Source organism: Asterias amurensis, chromosome 14, assembly GCF_032118995.1.
Source record: "Asterias amurensis chromosome 14, ASM3211899v1".
Classification (NCBI taxonomy): Eukaryota; Metazoa; Echinodermata; class Asteroidea; order Forcipulatida; family Asteriidae; genus Asterias; species Asterias amurensis.
In genome coordinates, this window is record NC_092661.1 from 7074946 (window position 1) to 7101143 (window position 26198).

The 26198-nt window shown below is 40.0% G+C and overlaps 2 protein-coding genes across 2 annotated transcripts in view; one reads left to right on the forward strand and one right to left on the reverse strand.

Annotated features, from left to right (window-relative positions):
* LOC139947561 (histone deacetylase 8-like) overlaps positions 1–14548 on the reverse strand; it is a 38336-nt gene extending 23788 nt beyond the window's left edge. Inside the window, exons 1-4 of the mRNA XM_071945504.1 lie at positions 14396–14548; positions 2373–3293; positions 1192–1381; positions 892–1033 (exon numbers count right to left, since the gene is read on the reverse strand). Of these exons, the coding sequence (XP_071801605.1) occupies positions 892–1033; positions 1192–1381; positions 2373–3233 (1193 nt within the window). The 5' untranslated portion in view covers positions 3234–3293; positions 14396–14548. The remainder of the gene's footprint in view (positions 1–891; positions 1034–1191; positions 1382–2372; positions 3294–14395) is intronic.
* A 293-nt stretch (positions 14549–14841) lies between these two features.
* The window catches only part of LOC139947562 (CTP synthase 1-A-like), a 57150-nt gene continuing 45793 nt past the window's right edge, over positions 14842–26198 (forward strand). The window contains exons 1-4 of the mRNA XM_071945505.1: positions 14842–14991; positions 21880–22059; positions 22961–23131; positions 24621–24721. Coding sequence (XP_071801606.1) covers positions 21894–22059; positions 22961–23131; positions 24621–24721 — 438 coding nt within the window. The 5' untranslated portion in view covers positions 14842–14991; positions 21880–21893. The remainder of the gene's footprint in view (positions 14992–21879; positions 22060–22960; positions 23132–24620; positions 24722–26198) is intronic.

The following is a 26198-nucleotide window of genomic DNA, read 5'->3' on the forward strand; positions in this document are numbered from 1 at the left end:
TGTTTTGTCCTCTTTTTTTGGTTTGTATGTTCGTGTGTTGTTGTGAGTGCATATTATGTATGAAATAAAAAAAAGTGCTTGCACTTAAAAAAAAGAAAAACTAGACATAATTGCATTTGTGCACAAATGCAGAGCTGTTTCGTTAAGAAAATTTTCAATTTTTTTTCTCCACATAATTTGAAATTCTCTTTGCATCAAAGTAGTTATGACCAATCCAGCCTATTTAAATAAATAATTTGGATTATATGTTCAGATAGCATTTTATGACTTAAAGGTGCAAAATGAAAAAAATCATAAAAAATCATGTGATGACGTCATTTCACATTCCACAAGAACTTGTCAATATCCAACAACCTACCAAGTTTCAACATGATCGTATAATTACTTAGGGAGTTATATTAGTTCAAAAAGTGCACCTACGGTCTCTTGTGGCTGATTTGTTATAAATTTTCAAACTTTAACATAAAAACACCTTTAAGATGACGTCACGTGACCGGTGATGACGTCATCATGACATCCTTGCTTTAGGATCATCATTGCACCATAACCTCAATCCCTGAAAGTTTCATTGCAATTGCTCTTTAGGAACTATGCAAAAAATTGCGAGTACTGAAACAGACAAATAAAAAACTTTAACAAAAACAAGAGCTGTTTCGCTGCGCTTCGCTACTAAACAGCTAAAAAGGTTTCTTCTATATGATTCAGAGCTTTAATGTTTCTGCTTAGCATATTTGTACATGACCTTGAGAATATGACTAGTACTTTATTTGAATACCTTTTAGCATGATGCCATCCTCCACACCAGTTAATAGCGATCTTACTCTCTTCTTGAACCTGCTTAGCATATTTGTACATGACCTTGAGAATATGACTAGTACTTTATTTGAATACCTTTTAGCATGATGCCATCCTCCACACCAGTTAATAGCGATCTTACTCTCTTCTTGAACCAAAGCCTGTGCTGCTCTTAATGTAGCTCCTGCTGCCAAGCAGACAAAATCAAACACATGGGGAATTGTCGGACAATCATAGCCTGCAGAAAAACAAGAAAACAGAGAAAAATTAACATATTCTGTAAAAGTACTGCTTATATGAATTACAATTTATAAAAGCAATGTACACTTTACTGTCAAGTAGTTAATGTATTTTCTATATACTTTGCATGTTAGCTGAATGTCAAGACTCACTAACCCAGTCCAAACTGCTGCTTGAGTTCTTCATTCTTTTCACTGTCATCTTCTTGGTTCAATCGCTCCAAACAGTCAATAAAATCTTGAGAATGAAACACAGTCAGATCTTCCTTTGTTGTATGATGAGGAGGAACAACTGTCATATTTTGCACGAGCCCGTATGCCTCAAGAAGACTATGCACCATTCCTGCCTAGATCAGTTCAAAAAAGTTGCAACCACTGATCAAATTTACATACAGTATACTTGTTAATTTCATTCATTAGCTTTAAATAACACAATCCGATATAGTATACATGAAATTACACATGTCGATATTGTAGATGAACATTAATACATTGTGTATTGTAGGCCTCAAAAACGACTTGTCACACAGTCATATTCTTTGTGCCACCTTGTAGCTTTGGACACAAACATTGACCTTTCCATCCGGTCCAAACTAGCTACCGGGCAGTCTCGATAGTCCAGTTGGTAAAATACTGCTCTAGAATTGCAAGGGTCATGGGTTCGAATCCCACCCAAGTAATGTGCCTGTGATATTTGTTCACAGGACTCGGGAAAGTACCGAGTATACAGTGCATGGGTAAAAACCAAAAACTAATATTCTTTATCCCAATGCAAATTTAACATCTATTATCGTTGCGGTACCTGCTGCCAAAACATCGGATTCAAACTGCCTCTAGCTACCGGGCAACCTCGGTAGTCTAGTTGGTAAGACACTGCTCTAGAATTGCAAGGGTCGTGGGTTTGAATCCCACCCATGTACAGTGCTAACACACATCAGTGCAAATTTGACATCTATTAAAACAAAAGTGTTTCAGGGTTTATGGTATGCACAAGTTTGTAATATTCTGTACATGTATGAAATCAATTTGATCTTTATGGTCCACCAACCACTTAATTTTATGTTTTTATTTTCTCGATGGTACACATTTTATCTTAATCCAAAAAAAAAAGCCTTTTGACACAATCCAGAAATCCAGACAATTTCCAGAAATCAAGACATATCCAATGACTTACAACCCAGAAGAATGGGTGAAAGTTGCTCCAGGCAACCAACACCTGAACACTGTCCACCAAAAGCCAGTTAAGAAATATCTAGCAGATATTTATGTCATCCTTACATGTACGACACACGGTTAAAAGCACGACAAAAAATACAATACAGTTTGACCTTTACTTACTCTCTTTGGAACTTTTAGCAGAGTGTCACTGAGTCTAAGAAGCTGTTGGCTATGGATGTACACAACACCACTAGATGAGGAAACTTGGTTCAGTTTATCTCCCATGATGTAGTCCAATCGACCAGAGCCCAAGCTACGGCGCTTCAACCTTGGAGCTAATCGATTCAAAGGCTTTAATGGGGATGGAACACTTCTCTTGAGTTGATTGGATTTCTCACCTGATGCAACAGGACAAATGGAATGCCCTGGAGACAGTCTTCGTGCAGAACCAACAGCTACTCTAGGCAGCTGTTCCAGACGTTTTGAAACCTTTTCGGAAGTTGTTGAGGAGGCAGATGAACTACCCTCAAAATCATAAGTTGTACATGAGCCATCAGTTGTTTTTAACAATGGTTTTCCTATAGATGAGTGGTCAGGCGAGGTAAGAAAAGATCCAGGAGGAATATTTTCAGACAGCTCTTCCAGTCGTTGAAGAAGTTTCTCAGATGAACTTGATGTGGTTGATGAACTACAATCAAAATCATACAAGGTACTAAATGTCTCTGTACGCTTCATAGAATAATACATGTGTAAAGATTTCTCAACTGACAAACTTGCTCTAGCAGGGGATAGAGGAGCCTCTCGTAAGGGCACACTTTCTGCCAGGAGTTCCAAGTGCTGTAACAATCTGTCTGATGATCCGGAAGTTGATGGTACACAGTCCAGTGAATCAGTCACTGCAGTAGAAAGTGGCTTTAAATGCACTTGGTCCTCTTGGGTCCTAGTGTGACAAGATATCGATGGCGAGACTGCATTATCACCAGTAAGCTCCTCTCCTGTCTGAGAAACTATATCTTCATTCATTCCATTTGCACAAGCCATAATAGCTTAGTTATCACAATAAATGTAAGCACACATCAGTCCTTCAGGCTTCTTGAAAACCTGTATGTGAAAGTAAATATAAAACAATTACTTAGTCCAAGAGGCAAACTTTTCAATTAAGCAAAACAGTTATGAAAACAACATCATTGCATGTGAATTTTCACTGTACACCCAGTTACTGGCATGACTGGGGTGCTGTACTCACTTTTTTCATATATCTTGTCATTATCGCTAGTTCGAAATTTGTAATGGTTGAAGTCAACCAATATTAATGACAATTTTTTTTAAATGGAGTACAGCCACCCCAGCAGTAACTGGGTCTACTCTATGATTATGATAAATGTGTTATGTATCGGGGTAACTTAAATGGACCAACCCCAAGGATAGCCCCATAAATTGGTCCAATCCAAAGTTTCCCAAAGGCCGTTGACTGCTGCTCGGAGACCCCCCAAATCGACTCACGTGGGCACAAAATGCCCAGTCATCTCGACCCGCTGATGCTGCGAGATGCAGTTAGAAACTACTGCCTCCCGCATAATGGCTTGGGTTTTTCGGCCTCCGTCAACTGAACATCGTATAGATTTGATCACCACACTTCATCCCATTACAGATGGTACAATTAAAACGGTGTAAAAGACATGACAAAGCTTCCTCGGGACAAGGTGAGTAAAAGCATCCTCCCATCCGAGGAGCTCGTGACCGAGTATCGTCTAGCCCCTTTTGACACGCTTGATAGGGGGACCACAAGGTCAAGGGCAAAGCCAGCTGGTCTGTCCGATATCCCTTAGAATATAACTCCCGAACGGGCCGGCTCCTTAACGGGCCGGAACCCGGATGCGACTCCAACGGTACTAGAGAGCCTGCCTCCATTCTAGAAGACCACAATTTGTGTAAGTGACCCATTGCAAGCCACAGATCTTTCCTTCACCCTAGACCTTGTCAGATAGAAACTCTTTTTCTATCTACACGCATGCCATTTCTTTCTTCCTTCTTTTAAGCCGGCGCCAATGACATGTCAATCAAAGGGTACACCCCTTCCCTCGCCGTCTCTCTTGCTTCCTCTGGATTGATTTGTGCTTGAGTAAATACTGCTTTTAAATACTGCTTACCTGGACAATCTCTGACACATTCCTGGCGAGTTAGGTCCATGGCTCAGTGACCACAGGTTCGACAAAAGTACTGATGACCGGTGATAGGCAAACAGAAAAGCCGAATTCGCATAGCATAATGAAAACGGTTCAGTGCATACAAGATTTAAATACCGTTGATCTATTATGGTCTGAGGTTCAAGAAGAAGCAGCCAGTATACACAAAAAGTCCCTTGAAAGCCATCTTAGCGCATTCAAATTAAATTACTGGATTGCCCCGATCAAAACAGGGTACCGAAAATGGTGAACGAAAATGCACTGTGCAAATTGTGGAATTTTTTGTACACGATGAGTCGCTGAAAACTGGCACTTTTATTTATCATTACTTATAAGGGGGGGGGGGGAAGGTCCTTTTCTGCACTTTACTATAGTACCCTTTGATACGTTTACGTTGGTTACTCGGCAGAATCCATAAGTGAGGACCTGATGCATAAAAAAGGCCGCAATTTATTTGAGTCGGCTGCCATGAAGTGACATTTCTTTTTGTTATCGAACGAAACGCTGCGTCATAAGCGCTTAAGCATATCCCTTTGTTAATGCTCACTCAACAGGGTATATATAAACCCTGGCCTGTTGCGTGCACAATTCCTCCTTCTCGATTGAGTAATTACACGGTTTCGCGTGCCCTTGTGTAACTCAGGCTGTGCTTAGTGGGTACAAGTCCTCTTTTTGAAGGTGTCAGCCTGCGTACTACAGGCAAATCTGAGTCGGGAGGATCTGACAGGGTGTTTAAATATCGCTCGGCAATAATGACTGGACATGTTGGTTTGTTTGTCCTTGCTATTATGACTTTGTCGCCCTGACGGAGTTGGTAAGTTTTAGATTTCTGTAGATGTAACACGAGACGATCTGGTGTAAATGTACAGTCCCGTCGTCTGATCTGACTGATGTCGTCAAATCTCAAAAATCCAGCATAACTAATGAAACAAATGAAAAGAGTTCGAAGGTCAGCCAGTGTCGCGGTTGGATGGCCATGTGAGACAAGTCATTTTTCTAGGATGTCGGGTGAAATAGGCTCTTTTCTCTTGACTGGTGTGGCGTGGAGACGTTTGTAACCCTATAGTGCTAGTTTGAACATGGGCACTTGGTATCAGTCCAGCGGTTGCTGGCGCTCGGAGGCCACCCAAACCCCCCTAATTTCTAGGAGGGAATGTGGTTGCGCCCAAGGACACCGAGTGGGGGCGCAGTCCCTTTTCCTTGCAATCTCGAGAGGGAGGGCCATAAGGAGAACTAGGTGTAATTACTCAATCGAGAAGGAGGAATTGTGCACGCAACAGGGTTTATATATACCCTGTTGAGTGAGCATTAACAAAGGGATATGCGTAAGCCCTTATGGCGCAGCGTTTCGTTCGATAACAAAAAGAAATGTCACTTCCTTCCTACGTTCCTACATCAGAAAATGTATTTCTTTTCTAAATCTACCTTACGGTAAATAAATAAACAAGCAAACAATAAATAAATAGCATGAAGATGCACAGGGGAGGGGGGGGGGGTGGTTGTTTGGAAAAGGAAAAGACCAGTAATCTTGTGGGCAGCTCGTCTGGTAGTATGTGAGTGTCGTTGCCGAGCGGTTAAGAGCACCGAATTTAAACTCTGGTGTTTCTGATCAGCAGAGTGTGGGTTCGAATCCCCAGCCGTGACACTTGTGTCCTTAAGCAAGACACATAACCATTGCTTCGTCCTTTGGATGGGACGTAAAGCCGTTGGTCCCATGTGTTGTGTAAACGCATGTAAAAGAACCCAGTGCACTTATCGAAAAGAGAAGGGGTTCGCCCCGGTGTTCCTGGCTGGATTGGCAGCATATTGCGCCACAGCACCTTGTAAACCATTACATGGTGCTTATTGATTAGGTCTTATATCTCAAATTTCGCCCCACTCCTTGCAGTAATAATACCTGGCGCTTTGAAATGCCAAGAAATGTGATCATGTGACACCAATCCTGAAGAGTCTTCACTGGTTACCAGTTGAGTCACGCTCTCGATTTAAGATCCTCCTACTTGTTTCGCTGCCTCAATGTCTCAGCCCCTTCATTGACTTATTGTCAATCAAAGAACCTGTCAGAAATCTGCGTTCCTGTTCCGACACTTTCACATTCAAAGAACCAAACACAGTTGGGGGGATCGTGCCTTTTCTATCGCAGCACCAAGGATGTGGAATCATCTTCCTCAGAACATCAGGCAATCTACTTCATTAGCAATTTCAAAACTTTGCTTAGACATGCTTGAACGAAAATGTCAAGTCGTGAACTTTGCTGAAAATGTTTTCAATGAATAAGGAAATCGAGACATGTGATTATAAATAGATTTCAATTGTGTAAAAAAACAATCATTTCGAATGCCCTTATCCAGCGCTTTTCTGAGAGATTTGCGAAAAGGCCCATTACGTAACCACTCTCAAAACGTCATAGTTGGGAGCTCCAATTTGTAAAGCCGCTTTGTTGCAGCGTGGAGGTATATTAACATATATGACGTCAGCGGCATTGTCCTTTGACTCGCGCCGTCAACGGCAGAAGTGTTTTATATTTTTCAAAACCTTTAGGTTGGGGCCTGGTTTTTTACTTGATAATTACAAAACATTCAGAAGTGTACACATATCAAAATTACATTAAAATGGTGAACAAGTGCATTAAAATACCATTTTCGTTGAAATCATCTCATCTTTTTTTCAAAAGCCTACTGTACGGCGCCATGAGCAACGATTGTTGGATTAACGCCTTATAAATTTAACAACTGATTGATTGATTATCGGTGTGGTCTCTGGTAATAAACCATTCCCTGACAGGTTGATGTTGATGTTGGGGGGGGGGGGGAGGTTGAAGGAGAAAAAGAAGGCTGGAAGGGGTTAAAAAGATTTTATACCGGTAAAGTGTGTAAAGGGAAAAGTGAAATCATACAGGTAGCTCTGTGTAAACATGCGGCCTCATAATCCGTCTGGACGAAATAGTAATCCGCCGGGGCAAAATAGTTATCCGCCCAGACGGAACAGTAATCCGCCCGGGCGGAACAGTAATCTGCGAAAAACGTACCCTGCCCGGGCGGAATAGTAATCCGCCGGGCGGAATAGTAATATGCCCGGGCGGAAAAGTAATCCGCCTGAGCGGAAAAGTAATCTGCTCGGGCGAAATAGTAATCTGCCCTGGCGAAATAGTAATCCGCCTGGGCGAAATAGTAATCCGCCCGGGCGAAATACATAGTGGAGCCTGATTTTTTTTTTCCGGTATGTCCTATACACTTCCATACCAAGGTGATGTTTACAATTTTAATATTTATAATAATATTGATACGACTCTCTACGAGGGTTAAAAAAAAAACTAAAAAAAAAAAAACTAGAAAATAATATATTAAGGCACATGGCTTCTTTAAGTCTCTGTGTTTTTTTTCCAGAATGCTCAGCAGAAAGTTCAGTCACATGATTTGATCATCGTGAATTGTGAATTGAAATAGTGTTTGATGAAACTTTTTCGGTGGGAAATTTTTTTTATATGGCCTCAACATTATGACATATTTTTGTACCTTGTAGAAATACCTAAAATACCAAACTTTTTGCATTTACACATATGCAAATAACCAGTGGAGACTTACGTGTTTCTAAGTTTTGGTCAAGGGAGAGGAGACTCTTTGCTTGGCAAATAAAACCAAATCGCGCACAGAGAGGTAGGCTAAAAGATTTGCCACGATTTTAGGGACACCTTGAAAACAGGACCTCCTACGATTAAGAGCCCCTGCCTGTAAGAATGTACCAAGTGGTGATTCATGGGTTCTCAGATCTTCTTCTAAAAAATTAGAGTGAATACATTATCATACCAAACGAATAAATCCAAAATATTAGTTTGCTGACGCTTTCGGTTTGGGAGTTATCAGTTATCAAAGTTTTGGCCTAAAAGCCTTCGTGAAACGAATAGTACATTCCCTGTAAACACAAAAATGTGCGCCAAGGTCATCCCAACAAAAGTAAAACATTTTTTGAAACCTCAAGTTGGGCTTATAACAAAAGTAAAAAAAAAAAAATTTGGGATCTCGTTGGCGCGTCATGTTACGCGCACCTGAACCTTTGACAAACAGTGCCCTCGTGCCATTTTCAACGCCTCATAACTCACAGGGCTTCGAAGTTGGTTCTTGACAGAAAATGTATTACAAAACACCAACATTTTCTGTGGAGAGCCAACTTCAAAGTCCTGTCAACATTTTATCAAATGAACAAGGGCTCTATAATTAATTTGGGACAATCACATGTGCCTAGATATTATAAGTGGTTTTCCCCAACATAAAGGATAGAGCCCTTGTTCATTAAATAAAATATTGAAAAGGCTCCGAAGTTGGCTCTTGACAGAAAATATCAAAAACAGCCACATTCTTTGTAACCTTTGACCTTGGCAACAGTTACCCACCAACATTAAACTAACACCATTTGTAAAAGCAAGTCCAATCTATATCTGGACCAAATTTGTTTTGGAGACCCATCCCCTTAATGGTTTGCCAACATTTTGAAATTGGGGGATATTTCTCATCTTTCTGTTGCCACAGCAGTGCACAAGTATGGCATGTCTTGTGAACTTTTGATCTGTAATATTTGTTAGCACCACTCAAATCCCATTTGGTTTTTGCTTTTTATGTGTTGCCGAGTATCTATATAATCATAAAACGCAGACAATTTAATGGGATCATATTGGCCCGTGGATTTCTAGACGACGCAAAATCGCCCGAAATAGGCAGTAGTGTAGTTTCATATGACCTTTGACCTTTGTTATATTGGTGGTATCAACATGATCCCAATTATTTTTCAATTGAAATTTGTTTAGGAACACTCAACTTAACAAAATACAAGAAAACATTGATGGGATCTTGTTGGCACAGATACTTACAGTGATGAGAAAAGTGAATGTTGTGCCGATTTAGGCCAAAATGTGTGGAATGGCAATACTTTAGAAAACTTTCAAAAAATCTTTTGACATGCAAGTTACAGAGATCCCAAGATTCTTTTTTCATTTGTCATTAGATGAAAACTGTTCCAACACCCGGTTGTCATTAAAAAAAAAATTGATGTTGGCGCACGAGGTTACGGAGGTGCGAAAACGCAATATAATGGTAAAATTTGAACTTTGACCTCTATTATCTCACTGCGCCAATGAGATCCCACGCACTTTACACTTAAATTTGTTTAAGGGATGTAAGCTCTTTCATGTGAACTTGTTTAATTCATGGGATCTTATAGGCGCGTTGAATTATGAGGCGTTGAAAATGGCACGAGGGCACTGTTCGTCAAAGGTTCAGGTGTGCGTAACATGATGCGCCAACGAGATCCCAATTTTTTTTTTTTACTTTTGTTATAAGCCCAACTGGAGGTTTCAAAAAATGTTTTACTTTTGTTGGGACGAGCTTGGCGCACATTTTTGTGTTTACAGGGAATGTACTATTCGTTTCTCGAGGGTCTTTTGGCCCAAACTTTGATAACTGGTAAAGTTCTCCAAAACCGAAAGCGTCAGCAAACTAAAATTTTGGATTTATTCGTTTGGTATGATGGTGTATCACTCTAATTTTTTAGAAGATCTGAGAACCCATAAATCACACCCCCCCCCTAATTTGGTACATTCTTACAGACTCTTAAGAATAGATAACCGATATTAGGCCAAATAAAAAAAAAAACAGTTGATCGTCCCCGCCCGCATCTTTTTTTGAGGCCGCATCCTTTTTTTTACTATTAGTATTTACTTTTCCAAAAAAAAAAAAAAAAAAGTATATTTTTTTCCCATCTTTTCAAAAGGACTGGCCAGGGAGCTTTTCCCGTATATAACTTGATGCTCTCGAACACTTGTAACCGTCTAAACAATTTTAGTGAATGCCTACCAGCAAATCTTTTTAGCGTTATCCGACCCTGTTAGTGTTAGTGTTAACACAGGTCCTCTTTTCTTCTTCCTATACGAGTACACCAAGCCTCACATGTGAGTAATATCGTACTATGAAGGGCAAAAGTAAGCAGGCCGCGGGAACATGTCGGTAAAAAGCTCACAGAAATATGTGAAATAAGGTGTATTTATACTGATGCAGGTAGGCTGCTAGTGCAAGTAAACGAAAAACTGGAGGCTTAACGGAGCCGTAGGCTGGACAGCCTGCTCCGGAACTGGTCCAATGATGGAGCTGTCCCGGAGCCGGCTGTCCAGCCTACGGCTCTGTTAAAGGGACACACCGGCCGAATTGGGCTACAAAATAGACTAAGATATGACTTCAACGGTCTTCCAGGAATGAAGAAGAACAGTCCTTAAACAAAATCATCAAATTTAGCCGTTTTTGAGCATTTTAAGACCAAAACGCAGGTCGCGTGATTGTTCTAACCAAAAAGTGGTACAAACAATCACGTGACCTTCCAGACTAGTTTTACTTCCAGCCGTCTAAAAGTAACTTACTTAACCAAATTTAAATCTTTTTTTTACAAAACTATTAACGAATACATGACGAAAAAGATCATGTATTCAAATTATCGCTACAAAATGTAAATAATGGTGAAAAATCTAACGTGAGATTCGCATTCAAAGAGTCCGTGCAACGGAAGCTTGTTGTATGGCCCCACGGCGTGGAGCAATCAGAATGTAAGCCTCGGGGCATTATACCATACCGCGCATGCCGTGTCTCGTGGGGGCTGGAGGTGTAATCCCAGGCGCTATGAACTCCAAGCGTGCGGGTCTCACCGTTAGCTTGGGAGGGGTTGGGAGCCAGACATCAAAGTGCATGTTTGTCATCATGGATTTGTCAGTCGGTACACCTCGCGTCGATTCTGTTATTTCTTATGATCGCTTAATGCTCTGTTTTGTTTCATGACTCCTAGTTTCTTTTTGTTATGAGTTTTCAGGTAATTAAAAAAGATTGACTATGTCAAAACGTAGGAATACCACATTTTGTTATATTGACAGTGTTTGTGTGAGTAGCTTAAAAAATGTTTTACAAAGAAGAAAAAAAGGATAACAAAAAACGGAGCCCCGATCGTAAAAAAGGACAGGTGAATAAGAATTTTGTAAAAGGTTGAAACAAAAATATTGATACAAAAAAATTTCATCAAAGCATTTTTTTGTCACAAAAAATATAATTTTTTAATTCTGTGAATGAAGTGTTATTTTTGAGATTGTTGAGGTATTATTTAGTTCTGTTCCAGGCTAGAGCAGATACTCAGCTACGCTTACGTTCCTCAAATGAGTTACGCTATAATATCAACAGGTACGTTTTCAAGCCTGAGTCAAGCTACGCTTACGTTCCAAGATATGCTTACGTTCCAAAAGATAAGGTTACGTTCTAAGCTACACAGCTACTCAGCTACGCTTACATTCCAAGTTTTGCTTACGTTCCTTCAAGTTACGCTATAATAACAAAAGGTACGCTTTCAATCCTAAGTCAAGTTAAACGCTTACGTTCCATTCACAGCTACGTTTACGTTCCAAAATACCTAGCTACGCTTAAGTTCCAAGATATGCTTACGTTCCAAAAAATATGGTTACGTTCCAAAAGGTATGGTTACGTTCCAAGCTGCACAGCTTCTCAGCTACGCTTACGCTTACGTTTCAAGATTTGCAGCTACGCTTACGTTTCAAAATACATTCTCACAAGGACGCTTTTGAATCCCTCAAGATGCACTCACCCCCCCCCCCCCCCACTGAGATAAAAAATCTTTCACTGTGAACAGGGCCCATTGATCAGTTTCATCTGTTTAGCAGAAAATACTGCTTACAAATTTTCTTTACTGTTTAAAAATTTAGTCGGGCACCAGCCAAAAGTTTTCAAATTTAATTAAAATTTGGCTGGTAATCAGTTTCAGCTTTGCAATACTATTTTGTGCTAGGCAAATTTTGTGCCACTATGAAGGCATTATGAAATTGGGTCCTGGCACGTCGGGAGCACATAACGCCACGATCGCATTCCAAACTGCATCATGACTATGCGGTAGTATGCCTAGTTTATTGGGGCCAGGAATGCTTTATTTACTTGTCCCTGTCCCATCATATTCTGGGTTAGTTTCTTTGTGTTCTTCGTGACGATCTTTGGATGTACGTCGAAGCACGAATGTCTACCTCCATCGTCGAAGGATTTGCCTGATCCGTTTGTGCTGGTTGTATGGATAGACTGGATCCTTATGCTGCGTCATAGTAAAACGTTGCTATAAACAAAGCACCAGTCTACTTACAACATCGTGCGACAATGTCACGAAGATTTGACAGTTGCAACGGCTGGAAACACGTATACGCTGGCCTTTTACCGCTTTGGTTTTTTTAAATCATTTTTCGTTAAATACGTGACATTTTGATGATTTTTTGTTACAGCAACCATCTATAAAAACATTATTTATGATTCTACACCCCTAAATTGCGTAAACGGTGAGCCGGTGTGTCCCTTTAAGCCTCCAGTTTTTCTTTTACTTGCACTAGCAGCCTACCTGCATCTTTATAAATTAAAATACACCTTATTTCACGTATTTCTGTGAGCTTTTCTGTGAGCTTTTTCTGTGAGCTTTTCTGTGAGCTTTTCCTCATGCAACTATATAGGTATAAATAAGTTTGCGGTTGATTCAAACTGAAGAATTGGTGGCCTGTTTGTTTGAGATACTTAGTGGCTACTTCTAGAAACTATTTAAGGCTCCTCTGTGAGGGGAGCCTTATAGTTTCTAGAAGTACTTAGCGGCCATCTTGAAAAAAAAATAGTAAATAGTAAATAGTAAGGCCCTCATCCTCCTCTTTTTTTTAAAATCCGGACGACCAACTGGTATTTTTTGTTATTTGGCCTTATAAATGGTAGCGTCATACGTTATCGACCCTCATATATGTTTTCGGTCCCCAACTTTGATTCTCGTTTACCGCGAAATTGTGCAAGCTGCACCGGTGACAGAAGCTATATATGCAGTTCACTCACGGTCTGTATTTTCATCAGGCTTAATCATGCTGAGAATAAAATTTCCTGTCGTTGGTTATGCTCAAACATTTATAAAATGATTGATTTTTTGTACTAATCACTAGTGCATTATTATGCCAACTTTCAAATGAGTCAAAGAAACATCATCCAACCTCGAAAGTTCAAAACAAAATTACTATCTGCTCGATTGAGTTTCATTCTGCTTTAGTCACTAGATGGATCACGTGAGGTGGTTACTATTTGGGATTCTATGGTGTGCAAATGTGGGGAAAATATTAAAATATTTTAAGTGAAAATGACAACAATTTTTTTATTTATTTTCTGCATACACTGTAATAAATTCCGATAAGCGTAATAAATATTAAGTCTACATTGAAGAGAAAATATCATAGATTGGTTTCTAATCTCCTGAAACCAAACATTTACTGTTCTGAAATGTGGGAAAACGGATTGTTATAAAGTGTGAGTGCATCAAGGGGAGGTGGGGTGTTTTACTTTCATGCCTTATAATATATGATATCTTTGGATTCTAATACTTAGCCATAATGCCTTATTTTAGGACAAAAATGTAATTAAATTTGTTAAGTAGTAATTGAATAATATTTTTGATTCATTTTGCACGCCATACTAGCTTCTGAATATTCAATTAAATACCAACCAATAAGGTTTATCGTGATTCAGAAACGCAATGCATTGTGGGAAGGAATATGGGGCGGTTTCTATGCAGTTTCTACGACTCGCACACGCAATGCCTATACCTTTGTGTGGGTTCAACAGCGCCCTCTCTTGATATTTTGCTATTTGCGATAAACCTTATGAAAGGTGTGAAAACATACAACGTTGCTCCAATGTGGTGCATGCATTTATAAGCACTGTTAATGGCGGACTGTCTCTCACATCGTAAAACCAAAACTTTAAAAATTTCAACATACCATGAAGTGAAAGTGTTATTGTTACAAAAATTGGATAGATGATTTGAAAAAAAATAATTTAGTTTTTGGTTGTGAACAATTTTTCTGTTATCCTACTGAAAACACATGACACCAGGATATGTTATGTCAACATTTCGAAAACAGGAATCTAGCGCCCCAGTCACTGGGTCTAACACTTGTCATTTGGTACTTACATTTCAACAATTTCTGAATGGGGGCATCATTCAGCGAGCTTGCTTTTGCTAAAACCCCTAGCTCAGAAACCGATCCCAAGATCATGTAAAACTAAATTTCACAGTAGTAAAATACTACTCAACAGCTAGCTGCAGTGCAGTGCACACACTGCCACCCAACCTCGTTCTCAGTGACCTCAGTGATGAACGATCTCGCCGTGCAATAATTTTCTGCTTTTGTGATCGAAAGGCAGTCACAGAGCCGTTTATTGGGAACACACTGGGCAGCGGCCAGGGGGCGAGGACGATAAACCATCTGAGGTCGTAGTTGTAGTTTCGCTCGGCCCCAACGGCCAGTCAATCCAGGACCTTTGGTTGAAGCAAGGCGCTGGGGACGAGCGAAAGTTGTAGTCCGCATATCATCATCAACAAACAAGAGGGCGCTAAATTTATTCATGTGTGTGTGTGGTGCGATGATGAGAGTGCGGGAATTCAACGTGCGTGACACGAGGGGCAAGTAGTGACTAACACTCTGTCGTGGTTCGTCTTTGAACTTGACATTTTTGCCTTTTTTTTAACTCAACAGCTCGATCCAGCTATATAAGTTTAACTTTGAGGTAATGTAGTTTTTATTTTAATATTTCATTGTTTGTTGTGTCATGAATGTCATGAATGTGAGGAGGACTTGTGTTTTGTGTGAACTAATTTTTTTAAATAATGGTCATGATCGTGTGTCGTCGTACATGTCGTAGGACTAGGAGTACTCCTAGAACTATTTCGGTTTCGTCCGGCTATCGTCTCCCGTAGGGAGACGATAGCCGGACGAAACCGAAATAGTTCTAGGAGTAGACTAGGAGTAGGACTAACTAGGAGGGTCTTAATGTTATCGAATACCGGACACTTCGGCACCTCGCAAATTCAGTACCTCATATGGAAAACTTTGACCCCGTTTTAGACAGAAAATAAACCCCTGCTCTCTCTCATACACCACGTGTGTGAACCCACACACATTAAATTAATGAATATGCAGTGCGGTCACAAGACAAGGGTACCGGTGTCATGACAAAAACTGCTCCCTGGCAATAAGTGTCCTCTGAGCATGCGCATTAGACCCCGGACTAGACCCAGTAACTGGGGCGCTGTACTCCTTTTCAACAATTTTTGACTTTATCTGTCGTACTAGCGCCCCAGGGAATGGCACAGAATTTTAACGAATACCCAGTTTTTCGCGACACCCAGCCACAAAAAATGCCTCAAAATGACAAAAAGACCAAACAAACTAGCTCAAAAATCGCCTACTCTATTCTCGATACGTCTAGGATGTAACATCAGGCATTTAATTGTACTCACGATCATTTTTTAAACTCCAAATCGATGATTTTTAACTCCGCATCGTGGAGCGATTGACAAGTCTGCGATTTTCGGATGTGTATGGTAACGAAACATGGCGTCGCGTTGTGGGTGGATGTCCATCAACGGCTGTTTAATGCTACACTTGTTACAGGCGTTGCAGCGAATGCTATACATTGTACACGGGGATGGGTACAGGCGCTGCAGCTAGCGAGTGCCCACGTGCGTTCAATCATGGTCAACGTAACTTACACGGTGCCGGGTTGTTGGAAAATTATCAGAAAGGGGGTGAAAAGTTCTCAGAAAGGGAATATTGTCTGAAAGAGGGGATTTTTCTGGTCTGAAGTCTGCTGGATGAAGCTGGATGGTTCTGGATGAAGTCTGCTGGTCTGGATTTTTCTGGTCATCGCCCCCCCCCCCAAAAAAAAAGGGGGGAAAAAAAGGGGGAAAAAAGATGATAAATAAATAAATAAAAATTCTACAGTGACACTGGCAGCACTAAACATTATAAGAAGCAATTTAACCATGCACAAAAATCGTAGGCCTAGATGAAGTACAGCGGTTTTTATTTATTTATCATATTTTTCCCCCTTTTTTTTGGGGGGGGGGGGGCGATGACCAGAAAAATCCCTTCTTTCAGACAATAATTCCCTTTCTGAGAACCTTTCACCCCCTTTCTGATATTTTTCCAACAACCCGGCACCGTATAAGTTACGTTGCCCATGATTGAACGCACGTGGGCACTCGCTAGCTGCAGCGCCTGTACCCATCCCCGTGTACAATGTATAGCATTCGCTGCAACGCCTGTAACAAGTGTAGCATTAAACAGCCGTTGATGGACATCCACCCACAACGCGACGCCATGTTTCGTTACCATACACATCCGAAAATCGCAGACTTGTCAATCGCTCCACGATGCGGAGTTAAAAATCATCGATTTGGAGTTTAAAAAATGATCGTGAGTACAATTAAATGCCTGATGTTACATCCTAGACGTATCGAGAATAGAGTAGGCGATTTTTGAGCTAGTTTGTTTGGTCTTTTTGTCATTTTGAGGCATTTTTTGTGGCTGGGTGTCGCGAAAAACTGGGTATTCGTTAAAATTCTGTGCCATTCCCTGGGGCGCTAGTACGACAGATAAAGTCAAAAATTGTTGAAAAGGAGTACAGCGCCCCAGTTACTGGGTCTAACCCCGGACACTATTTGGCACGAATTACGTGACAAATAGTGTCCGCCCAACAAATAGTGTCCGGGTGCCATGCTGCGCGCTGTGCTGATTATTTATAATCAAATACAACCAAGAAAGCGTTCAACTTCAAGTAAATACAAGCCAAATTAAAGAACAGACGAACATAACACTTACTCTCAATCAAAATTATGTAAAGATTAGTATTATGGTAAAACAGTGCAGGTTTAACAAGTACGGAGTGTGCTAAATGTTATAAATTATTTTTAACAAAATAATAATAATAATATTAATAATGACGTCTTCTATATAGCGCCGGTATCCACAAAAAGTGCTCATGGCGCTTGCTCCAATAAAAATATTCCCCTTGGTTGTTCTCCAGCAGTGCAAAAAACAAGAACAAATTCCAATGTCTAGTGAGTGTTGCTGAAATGTCTTTGAAAAAGATGGGTCTTTAGGGTTGATTTGAAAGTGTTTAATGTCTGGATGGCTCTGATGGAATGTGGTAGACCGTTCCAGCATGTACCACAAGACGAAACTTGTCAGCAGCTGAACGTAGATGATCACGTGCTGGTACATATGGCTTGATGAGATCACGGATGTAGGATGGTGATTTACCATGTATTGCCTTAAAAACAAGTAGGCTGATCTTGTATGATTCTTTGATCAATGGGGAGCCAGTGGAGCTGCTTCAGAATGGGTGTGATGCTCGAGTACTTCCTGGACAGTGTGACTAGTCTGGCTGCCTGGTTCTGTTTTAGTTGAAGTCTGTTTTTAACTGCGATTTACTGAGGTTGAACAAAAGGGCATTACACATGTCGAGTCTGGATGTAATATATGCATGGATGAGGAGCTCAGCAACTGACTAGTTTATGTGCTTGCGAATCAGACCGATGTACCGAAGTGACAGGCAGGCAGCACAAGATACATTGGTGATGTGATCCTCCATGGAGAGATTCGAATCAAAAATGACTCCAAGGTTTCTGACGCTATCTACTGGTGTTACAGTAGCCTCACCTACTCTCAACCCAGTGACATCCACCTTAGATAGTTGTTGCTTTGACCCAATGATCATGAACTCTGTCTTAAGCCCTTTTCACACGAGAGCCGAAGACCAACGTCCCTTGTTGTGGGCGCCAGTTGTCTGTCACAAAGGTTGTTTGCGATTTCATGACCAACATTCACACGATCACGCACATTGCATTCCCGACGTCCCTTGTTTATGTGAGATCGCACTGTGGGTTGTTTACCAGTTCGCTGGTGCTCTGTCAGTGTCCCGTGTAATGTCATGTGTTTGCTTAAGGTTACCATCGATCATTTTTTGGCGCACCACTGTGTACTTCAGGCATAAGAATCTTCAGGATTTTTCACCTTAAAATAATGTGTTCTCCGAGTTCAGTGTAAATTTGAATTAAAAAACGAGGGGTAAGCGAGAGGGTTTGCATCCACACCATTATTTTGTGCGTGCATTAAAAGACGCTCAGAGTGTTTCTCGATCGGATTCAACCCTTGCTAGATGTTGACGTCGCCAGAATATGCATGTGTGGAGAATTTGCAGCGAAGTACATGTAATTCAATTGTACAGCGACTGATCACAACCAAATGCTCACTACATCCTGTAATAGAGTAAGGAAAAGTCCTACTTGTGTTTTGTGTGCAGTACGCGTAATGTGTACACTTTCGTTGAACATAAAACGGACTGACTGTCAAGTCTATCTGCACACGTGTGTTTACAGATTTTCTTTCCCGTTTTTGATGCAATCAAAATGAAACTCGGTAGTCGTTACGTGTTTTGCAACGTGAATCCGTTTGGATGTCAAGGAAATTGACAAAACGATAACAAATAAACGATTTCTCAGCGTCCCGACTCCAAAAGTGAATGTATCTGAAAGCACTTTGTTTGAAATTGCAAGCGAAAAAGCCAGATTCAAGGCTTTCTTGATCGGAAGCTTATTGGTTCAAGAAACAAACTTTGAGGAAAGCAATAAAACAAACTAATTTTCAGTTTGTGCTGCCGACACCATTTTGTTGGATACCTGGAATATACGAACTTTCTCCATCAGTAATGACGTGTGCTGCTTAAAAGTTTGTACATAAAGAAATGCAACCCCATGGTTTGTGCATGCATGATCGTTGTGCAATCACCGAGGACCTTTGTAATCTACCGTGTGTCGTTTCACACGAGTGACTCAGCGATTCTAAACAGGGTTGCGATTTTTTGGAGGAGGTCTTGATCCCGGTTGTTTATTACGCGGGTCCTTGGTGATTTCATCGCACGGATTCATTTCACACGACGCAAATTTGTGATTATATAACGGGAATGTGATTTCGCTCCCAACGACCATGGTTTAGAAAGCTCGTGTGAAACGGGCTTTACATGTATAAAGCTGCATTCGCACCTCTTTGTGGTTTAGCTGACTGGTCCCAAAGCCAAGTGGTCATCTCTAACAATTTAAACAATGGGGGGCCCCCCACGCTTTATTTAAACACCTCCTGGTGTGCATTGTCTGTGATGCACTTGCTGTGGGTCTTATCTGGTGTTGTAATGATACACTAGCCACTACTGGTTGCCAGCATTCCCAGCAACATCAACGTTTATTGTCATACGCAGATCCGGTTTTGTGTGGTTAAACCATCAGAGCTGACGACTCTCCCAGGTTCAAATTTGGAATACTGATTGTGGAAACTTCGTATCTTTTGCTGAATGTAATTCTAAATACATGTAGGTTCCTGAGTGATAGTGACTGCCCTGCAAAATCTCCCTTGTTGCAAGGTCAACTTTGTAACGGAGTGAACATTATAAAAAAATATCCCACAACGGCAATAATATAGTGTTGTAACAATAACAACTTTGGACATTCTACATACACTTATACAATATTTTTTCCAATTTGCAAATGTCCCATAACGGCAATATTATCAAAAGGAGGAGTTTGGACCTTCTTACCCTTACAAAATATTGTTCTCAAATACTCAATAGTTTACAATTAAAACAATTTTGGTGTATGGAAATGTCCCACAACGGAGATTGTTATTAAAAACACGGGAGCTCGTTTTGACAATCTTACTAATTAACATTATTTTTTTTCTCCAATACTCGAATGTCTCATACGGCAATTACAGACGGAGTTCGGACCTTATTAACCCTTCCTTCCAAAAAATTGACTGTTATCAATATCTCAACAGAAAAAAACCGGCAACTTATTAAAGACATAGTACGGACATTCTTACTATTGAAATAAAAGAGCAGCCAACTATAAATGTCCCACAACAGCAATACTATTGAAAACATTCAGTTCGAACTGACGTCTTCCCCTTAAAAAAAAAAAAAACTTTCCAAGTCCCAAAAGAGCATTGTTATTCACGTCGGAGTATTGACCTTTTTACAATTAAAACACTGCACTTGGAAATGTCCCACAACGGCGATTATTATTAAAACATAGCTCGTCGGATATTCTACTAATCAATAACTACATTATTATTTTTTTCCAACACTCGAACGTCTCATACGGCAAGTACAGACGGAGTTCGGACCTTCTTACCCCTTTACGGAGTTCGGACCTTCTTACCCCTTTAGAACAATTGTTACCAATGTCTCAAAATGGCAACTTATTAAAAGACGGAGTACGGACATTTTTTACTGTTGGAATAAAAGTAAAGCCAACTATTAATGTCTACAACCGCAATATTAATGAAAACATTCAGTTCGAACTGACGTCTTCCCCTTAAAAAAAATGTTCCCCAAATTTAAAAAGTGCCAAAACAGCGTTGTTATTCGCAGCGGAGTATTGACCTTTTTACAGTTAAAAAAAGTTTTTACATGGAAATGTCGCACAACGGATGCAATCTACTAAATAATAAACAACATTATTTTTTTCTCCAATACTCGAACATCTCATACAGCAATTACAGACGGAGTTCGGACCTTCTTACCCCTTTAGAACAATTATTACCAATGTCTCAAAAGGGAAACTTATTGAAGACGGAGTTTGGACACTCTTACTGTTGAAATAAAATTAAAGCCAACTGCTTTCGTCCCACAAGAGCAATATTATTGAAAACATTCAGTTCGAACTGACGTCTTCCCCTTAAAAAATTGTTCCCAAATACTAAAAAGTCCCAAAACGGCAATTTGTTATTCACGACGACGGAGTACCGACATTTTTACAATAAAAACAATTTTGGTACATGGAAATTAAACATTTAAACATTCAAACATTCAAAATACTAAAAAGTCCCAAAACGGCAAGGAGTATAGACAAAAATGTTGTATATGGAAACTTCCCTTAACGGCGATTATGGATAACTTTCCGTATGGCACCACCACTTTTTCACTCATTTTTACAAAAAGGGATATATCAATCAGGTAAATTAGATACTATATTATTTTATTTCGAATGAAAAAGAGGTGGCGCCATACAGAAACTTTTCCGCGATTATTATTAAAAACATGGGAGTTTTTTGTCTCTGCAAAATGGCCGACGGTGTCAAAATATGCCTCTGTTGTGGATTTTTGATGTGTATTGGTTGAGTTGATGGCGAATTGACCGCAAGTAGTAGGACCCAAATATGCCAAGAAAATTCATGGTTTTCCTTATATGTCGTGAACAAACACGTCATGCCATTTTGTGGGCTCAAATTTTTGACTTTGTAAGTTCGCCAAGTTATAGGAAAACCACACAATTTCAAGGCATATTGGTGTGTACCATTATATTCTACTTTCAAAACATCTTTCCAACCGTCATGACCATGCATTTCATAACAAACAGTTTCAAATGCTTTTCATAGACCAACTCACCTGATCTAAGGCATTGTGTCCCTTTAATGTCTCAACAGGTCGTCACTTCTGAAGTCCAAATGTTTTGCCCTCCAAGTGCAAAATTGCTGGACGAGATTGCTCCCTGATCATTTAGGGACTGTTTTGCACTAAAATATTTTGAAGAAGTGTCTTTGGCCTGTCTTTATCCAGTTTGACTATTCATCATGAAGTACATCCTTGTATCTGGAGGTGTAATCAGTGGGATTGGTAAAGGTGTGATTGCATCTAGTCTTGGTATGCTTCTAAAGGCCTGTGGGCTTAGAGTTACATCAATCAAGATAGATCCATATCTAAATATTGATGCTGGAACATTCTCACCATATGAACATGGTAAGTTGTACATTAAGTACACTGTAGTTTACTTTAAAGACACCGGACACTATTGGTAATTGTCAAAGACCAGTCTTCTCACTTAGTGTATCTCAACATATGCACAAAGTGAAAATTTGAACTCATTGGTCTTGCAATTGCGATATATAATAATAATGGAAGAAAAAACACCCTTGTCACACAAAGTTGTGTGCTTTCAGATGCTTGATTTCGGGACCACAAAATCTAATTATGAGGTCTCAAAATCAAATTCGTGGAAAATTACTGCTTTCTCGAAAACTACATTACTTCAGAGGGAGCCGTTTCTCACAATGTTTTATACTATCAATCGCTCTCTATTGCTTGTTACCTTTTACCAAGTAAGTTTTTATGCAAAAAATTATTTTGAGTAATTACCAATAGTGTCCACTGCCTTTAACACCAAGGTTTAAAATACAACCTTGGAAGCGACAGCTAGGGGATAACCTTTAGGGGAAGTGATTTTTTTATTTCAAATATCAATTTAAAAACCACAAGGGAAACGTATGACTGGGTACTCTAGAACAATTTTAAGTTAGACAAAGAAACATTTACTAGAGCGCGATTTGAACCAATGACCACCAGTTTTACATGACAGCACTCCACCAACTGGGCTGCAATGTATCTTATCTGGCCCTATGTTAGCAGAATCCCTATTTTGACATTATCTTCGTCCGGGGGTGCCACTCAGAAGCCATACAACCATTAGCTGCCATGTAGCATTTTTTCTTTTCATATCGTACGATGAATAATGGCCACGTGATCTCCTTTCAGGTAATAATTTAGTAGTGCCACTGAGTGACCGATTTGAGTGATATACAAATTAATAAGAAGCCATAGATGGTTATAAATTGATGTTTTAATCATTCTTTATTCTTAACAGGAGAGGTATACGTTCTTGATGATGGTGGGGAAGTTGACTTGGATCTTGGAAACTATGAACGTTTCCTTGACATAACTCTTCATCGTGACAACAACATTACTACTGGCAAAATCTACCAGAGTGTAATTAACAAGGAAAGGAAAGGAGATTATCTTGGAAAAACAGTTCAAGGTACAATGTCCCTTTAGCACTTGTGCAATATTAAACATAACATCACTCACTCCTCAGCGCAGCACGGAAATTCACACCATTACCCGCCGTACCTAAAAATCATCAGATAACAACATGTGTTACAAGTTGAGTTCATTTTGTACAGGATGAAATTATCTGTTTAATGATTTTCACAGTTCTTTTGTTTGCAGTACCAAATTTAAGCTTGAGGTTGGAAACTTGAGAGATATAAAAAAAAACCAAGAGGAAAACATTGTTTGCGTATGAAGTTACTTGGTTTTCTCAACTACCTCAAAGGAAAACGAAGCTGCAAAGTGGTTACAAATATTACAAATACCTTTTGAAATAAAAACAAATCCCTCCTTTAACCAACAGATAACTTCTACCTACATTGTACCTTTGTAAAATCCTTTCAAATTATGGTATTCCATGTCTGTAAAAGTACCAATAAGTTTATACCGAAACAAGCTGAAGATCACCATTACTGTGTACATGCGCGTGTGGTATGTGGTATGAATACAATCACCACCACAGGCCTGGAATGACACGACGGCCATGGCCGTCGATGCCCTTCCAACTGGCCGTGATGCCCCTCGAAAAAATACCATTTTCACGGCCAAAACTGCCATGCCTTTTCTCCTCGTTGGCCGTCGTGCCCTTTTTTTAGTTCAAGTTCAAGATAAATTTTTATTGACACAAACATGTTTTTTCGGCCGACTACTTACGGCCGACAATAATAATCCAGGGAACTCTATTCAGCAGTCATGGTATTCAACGTTACAAGCGCAACGGAGATCGATTCCTCACCGAGTCATCGCCTGCACACACTAGCGCTAACCTGCAACGCAAAGAAACTCAACCTTTGTTAATTTTTAGACTATTGTCATCTTGAGATTGTGCTCGGTTTACTGCTGTTCACTTGGTTTTAAATGCGCGATTAGAACTCATAATACAACTTGTCAATTTTTGAGGGCAGTTACGGGCGGTAAATCAAATACCGTACCTAACATTTCCACAACTTCATTTTGCAGCTGGTCAGCAATATGCTCCATGTTGTGCATGATATGTACTCAACATAAATTGTGTAAATTGAGAGTAAGACACCAATACAGTACGAACTGCATAACAAGCCTTTTTCTTTTGTTCATGTTTAGGTCTCAATATAACAAGTTAAGCAGTGGAACAACACTGGCTTGTCAGAAGCATTGCTAACTGAAAAACATTATTGGGCAGCAGAACACGTGTTAAAAAAAGACACTGAAAATTTCCCATCTTCATTAGTTTCAACTTTGACACATCGGCAATGAATGCTGAGGTAACTTTTGTTTTAAAATTGTGATTTCTGAAATCTGAATGATGGGAGGTCTAGACATTTACAGGACTTGTACACACACAAAAGAATGGTACATGTGTTGTTCTTTTTCTTTTGTTTGTTTTGTTTTTGAGATTGATTTGTTGAAATATTGAATGATTGTATTATTGTACTCAGTTGTACCACACATCACCAATGCTATACAAGAGTGGGTAGAAAGAGTTGCGCTTATCCCAGTAGATGGAGACCAAGCATCACCTGAAGTCTGCATCATTGAGGTAATTATTGGATCAAAATTATTGGTTGCCCTGTTGCCCTTTTGTCAAATGTCAGGGACAATAGCAGCGTGTGAGTCAAATCCTTTCCTTTACTAGTCCACTGGGTGAGTCAAACTAAATTACCTTCTCACAATGATTTAGGTGTACGGTGTTAAAAAAGAAATTTTTCAAATTTTGTAAAATGGTTTGACAAGTCTTGATATTTGCTTGATTTGATGTGGTTGTGATCGCGATCTTTTACTACAGTATACAAACATGCATGCACATAACAACATACTATAGTGCTGCATTACATTGTGAGTATTCACCATAATGTTCAGTCACTCGCCATTCGTTCATGCACACACAACACGTGGTGTGTTGTGCAGTATAACACGGCAGGTCCAGATCTCATGCTAATCAACATTTTGCATGCCGTGTTGGCTGTTAACTACAATATTCATGATAATTGCAATATTTATAAGAAAGCTTGGATAAAGCTGTGTAAAGGATAGCTACAGGACAGTTTGGCGCATGCCTACGGTGTATTATCAATACCGCCAACTTGCACTACATGTAAATATTGGAACCATTTACTCCACCATCTAATGTAACCGCCGACAAAAATCCGGAACTTAAAACTAAAGTTTAGGAAGCCACTTGAAAATGACCTGCAAAACCTCCTGATAACTGCTAATGGCCACACCAGACTCCTAGGAAACACGTCAGTGAGTTCAAAAGTTCATTGGTCTAACATCAAGGCTGCATGAATAATGACAAACCAAGCAACTCATCACATGCCAGAGCAGCTCGGTGCAGAAAAGACAGATGCAGTACTGGTCATGGTTGGATCAGAGCAAACATGTACTGGGTTGGTTTGATTGCAACTGCCCACGTCTCCAGGGACTGCATTTTTCACACTTGCCCTGGCGAGCAGACCCTGAAGAAGCTAGACAATAATAATAGTAATAATAGTAGCAATTGTTTCTATAGCTCTACAATGAACACAGCGCCTCACAAGAAAAAGAAAAATAACATAAGGAGAAAACATAGCAAAAGAAAACTACTAGCTGCTCTCAGTGGGAAACAAAAACGTTTAGAGAGACCGCTTGAAGACCGAAGTAGACACTGCTTCTCTAAAGTCACAGGGCAGTTGGTTCCAAAGCTTAGGAGCTGCATTGAAAAATAGATTGTCTCCAGCCTTTTTGTAGGAGCAAGGAACAACCAAGCGTGTGACGTCAGAAGAAGAGTGGAGCCTTCTTCGGTCTTCAGAATGACCAGTATTGTAGAGGATGAAGTTTTCTGTGAGGTATTTTGGTGCTTGACCATGAAGACATTTGTGAACATACAGAAGGATGTTGTATTTGATTCTTTCTCATACTGGCAGCCAGTGAAGAGATCTCAGCAGGCCAGAGGAATTTTGTTCTCTGCCACAGGCAAACACAAGACGAGCAGCTTTGTTCTGAAGGCGCTGTAGACGCTTGAGATCTACTTCTCT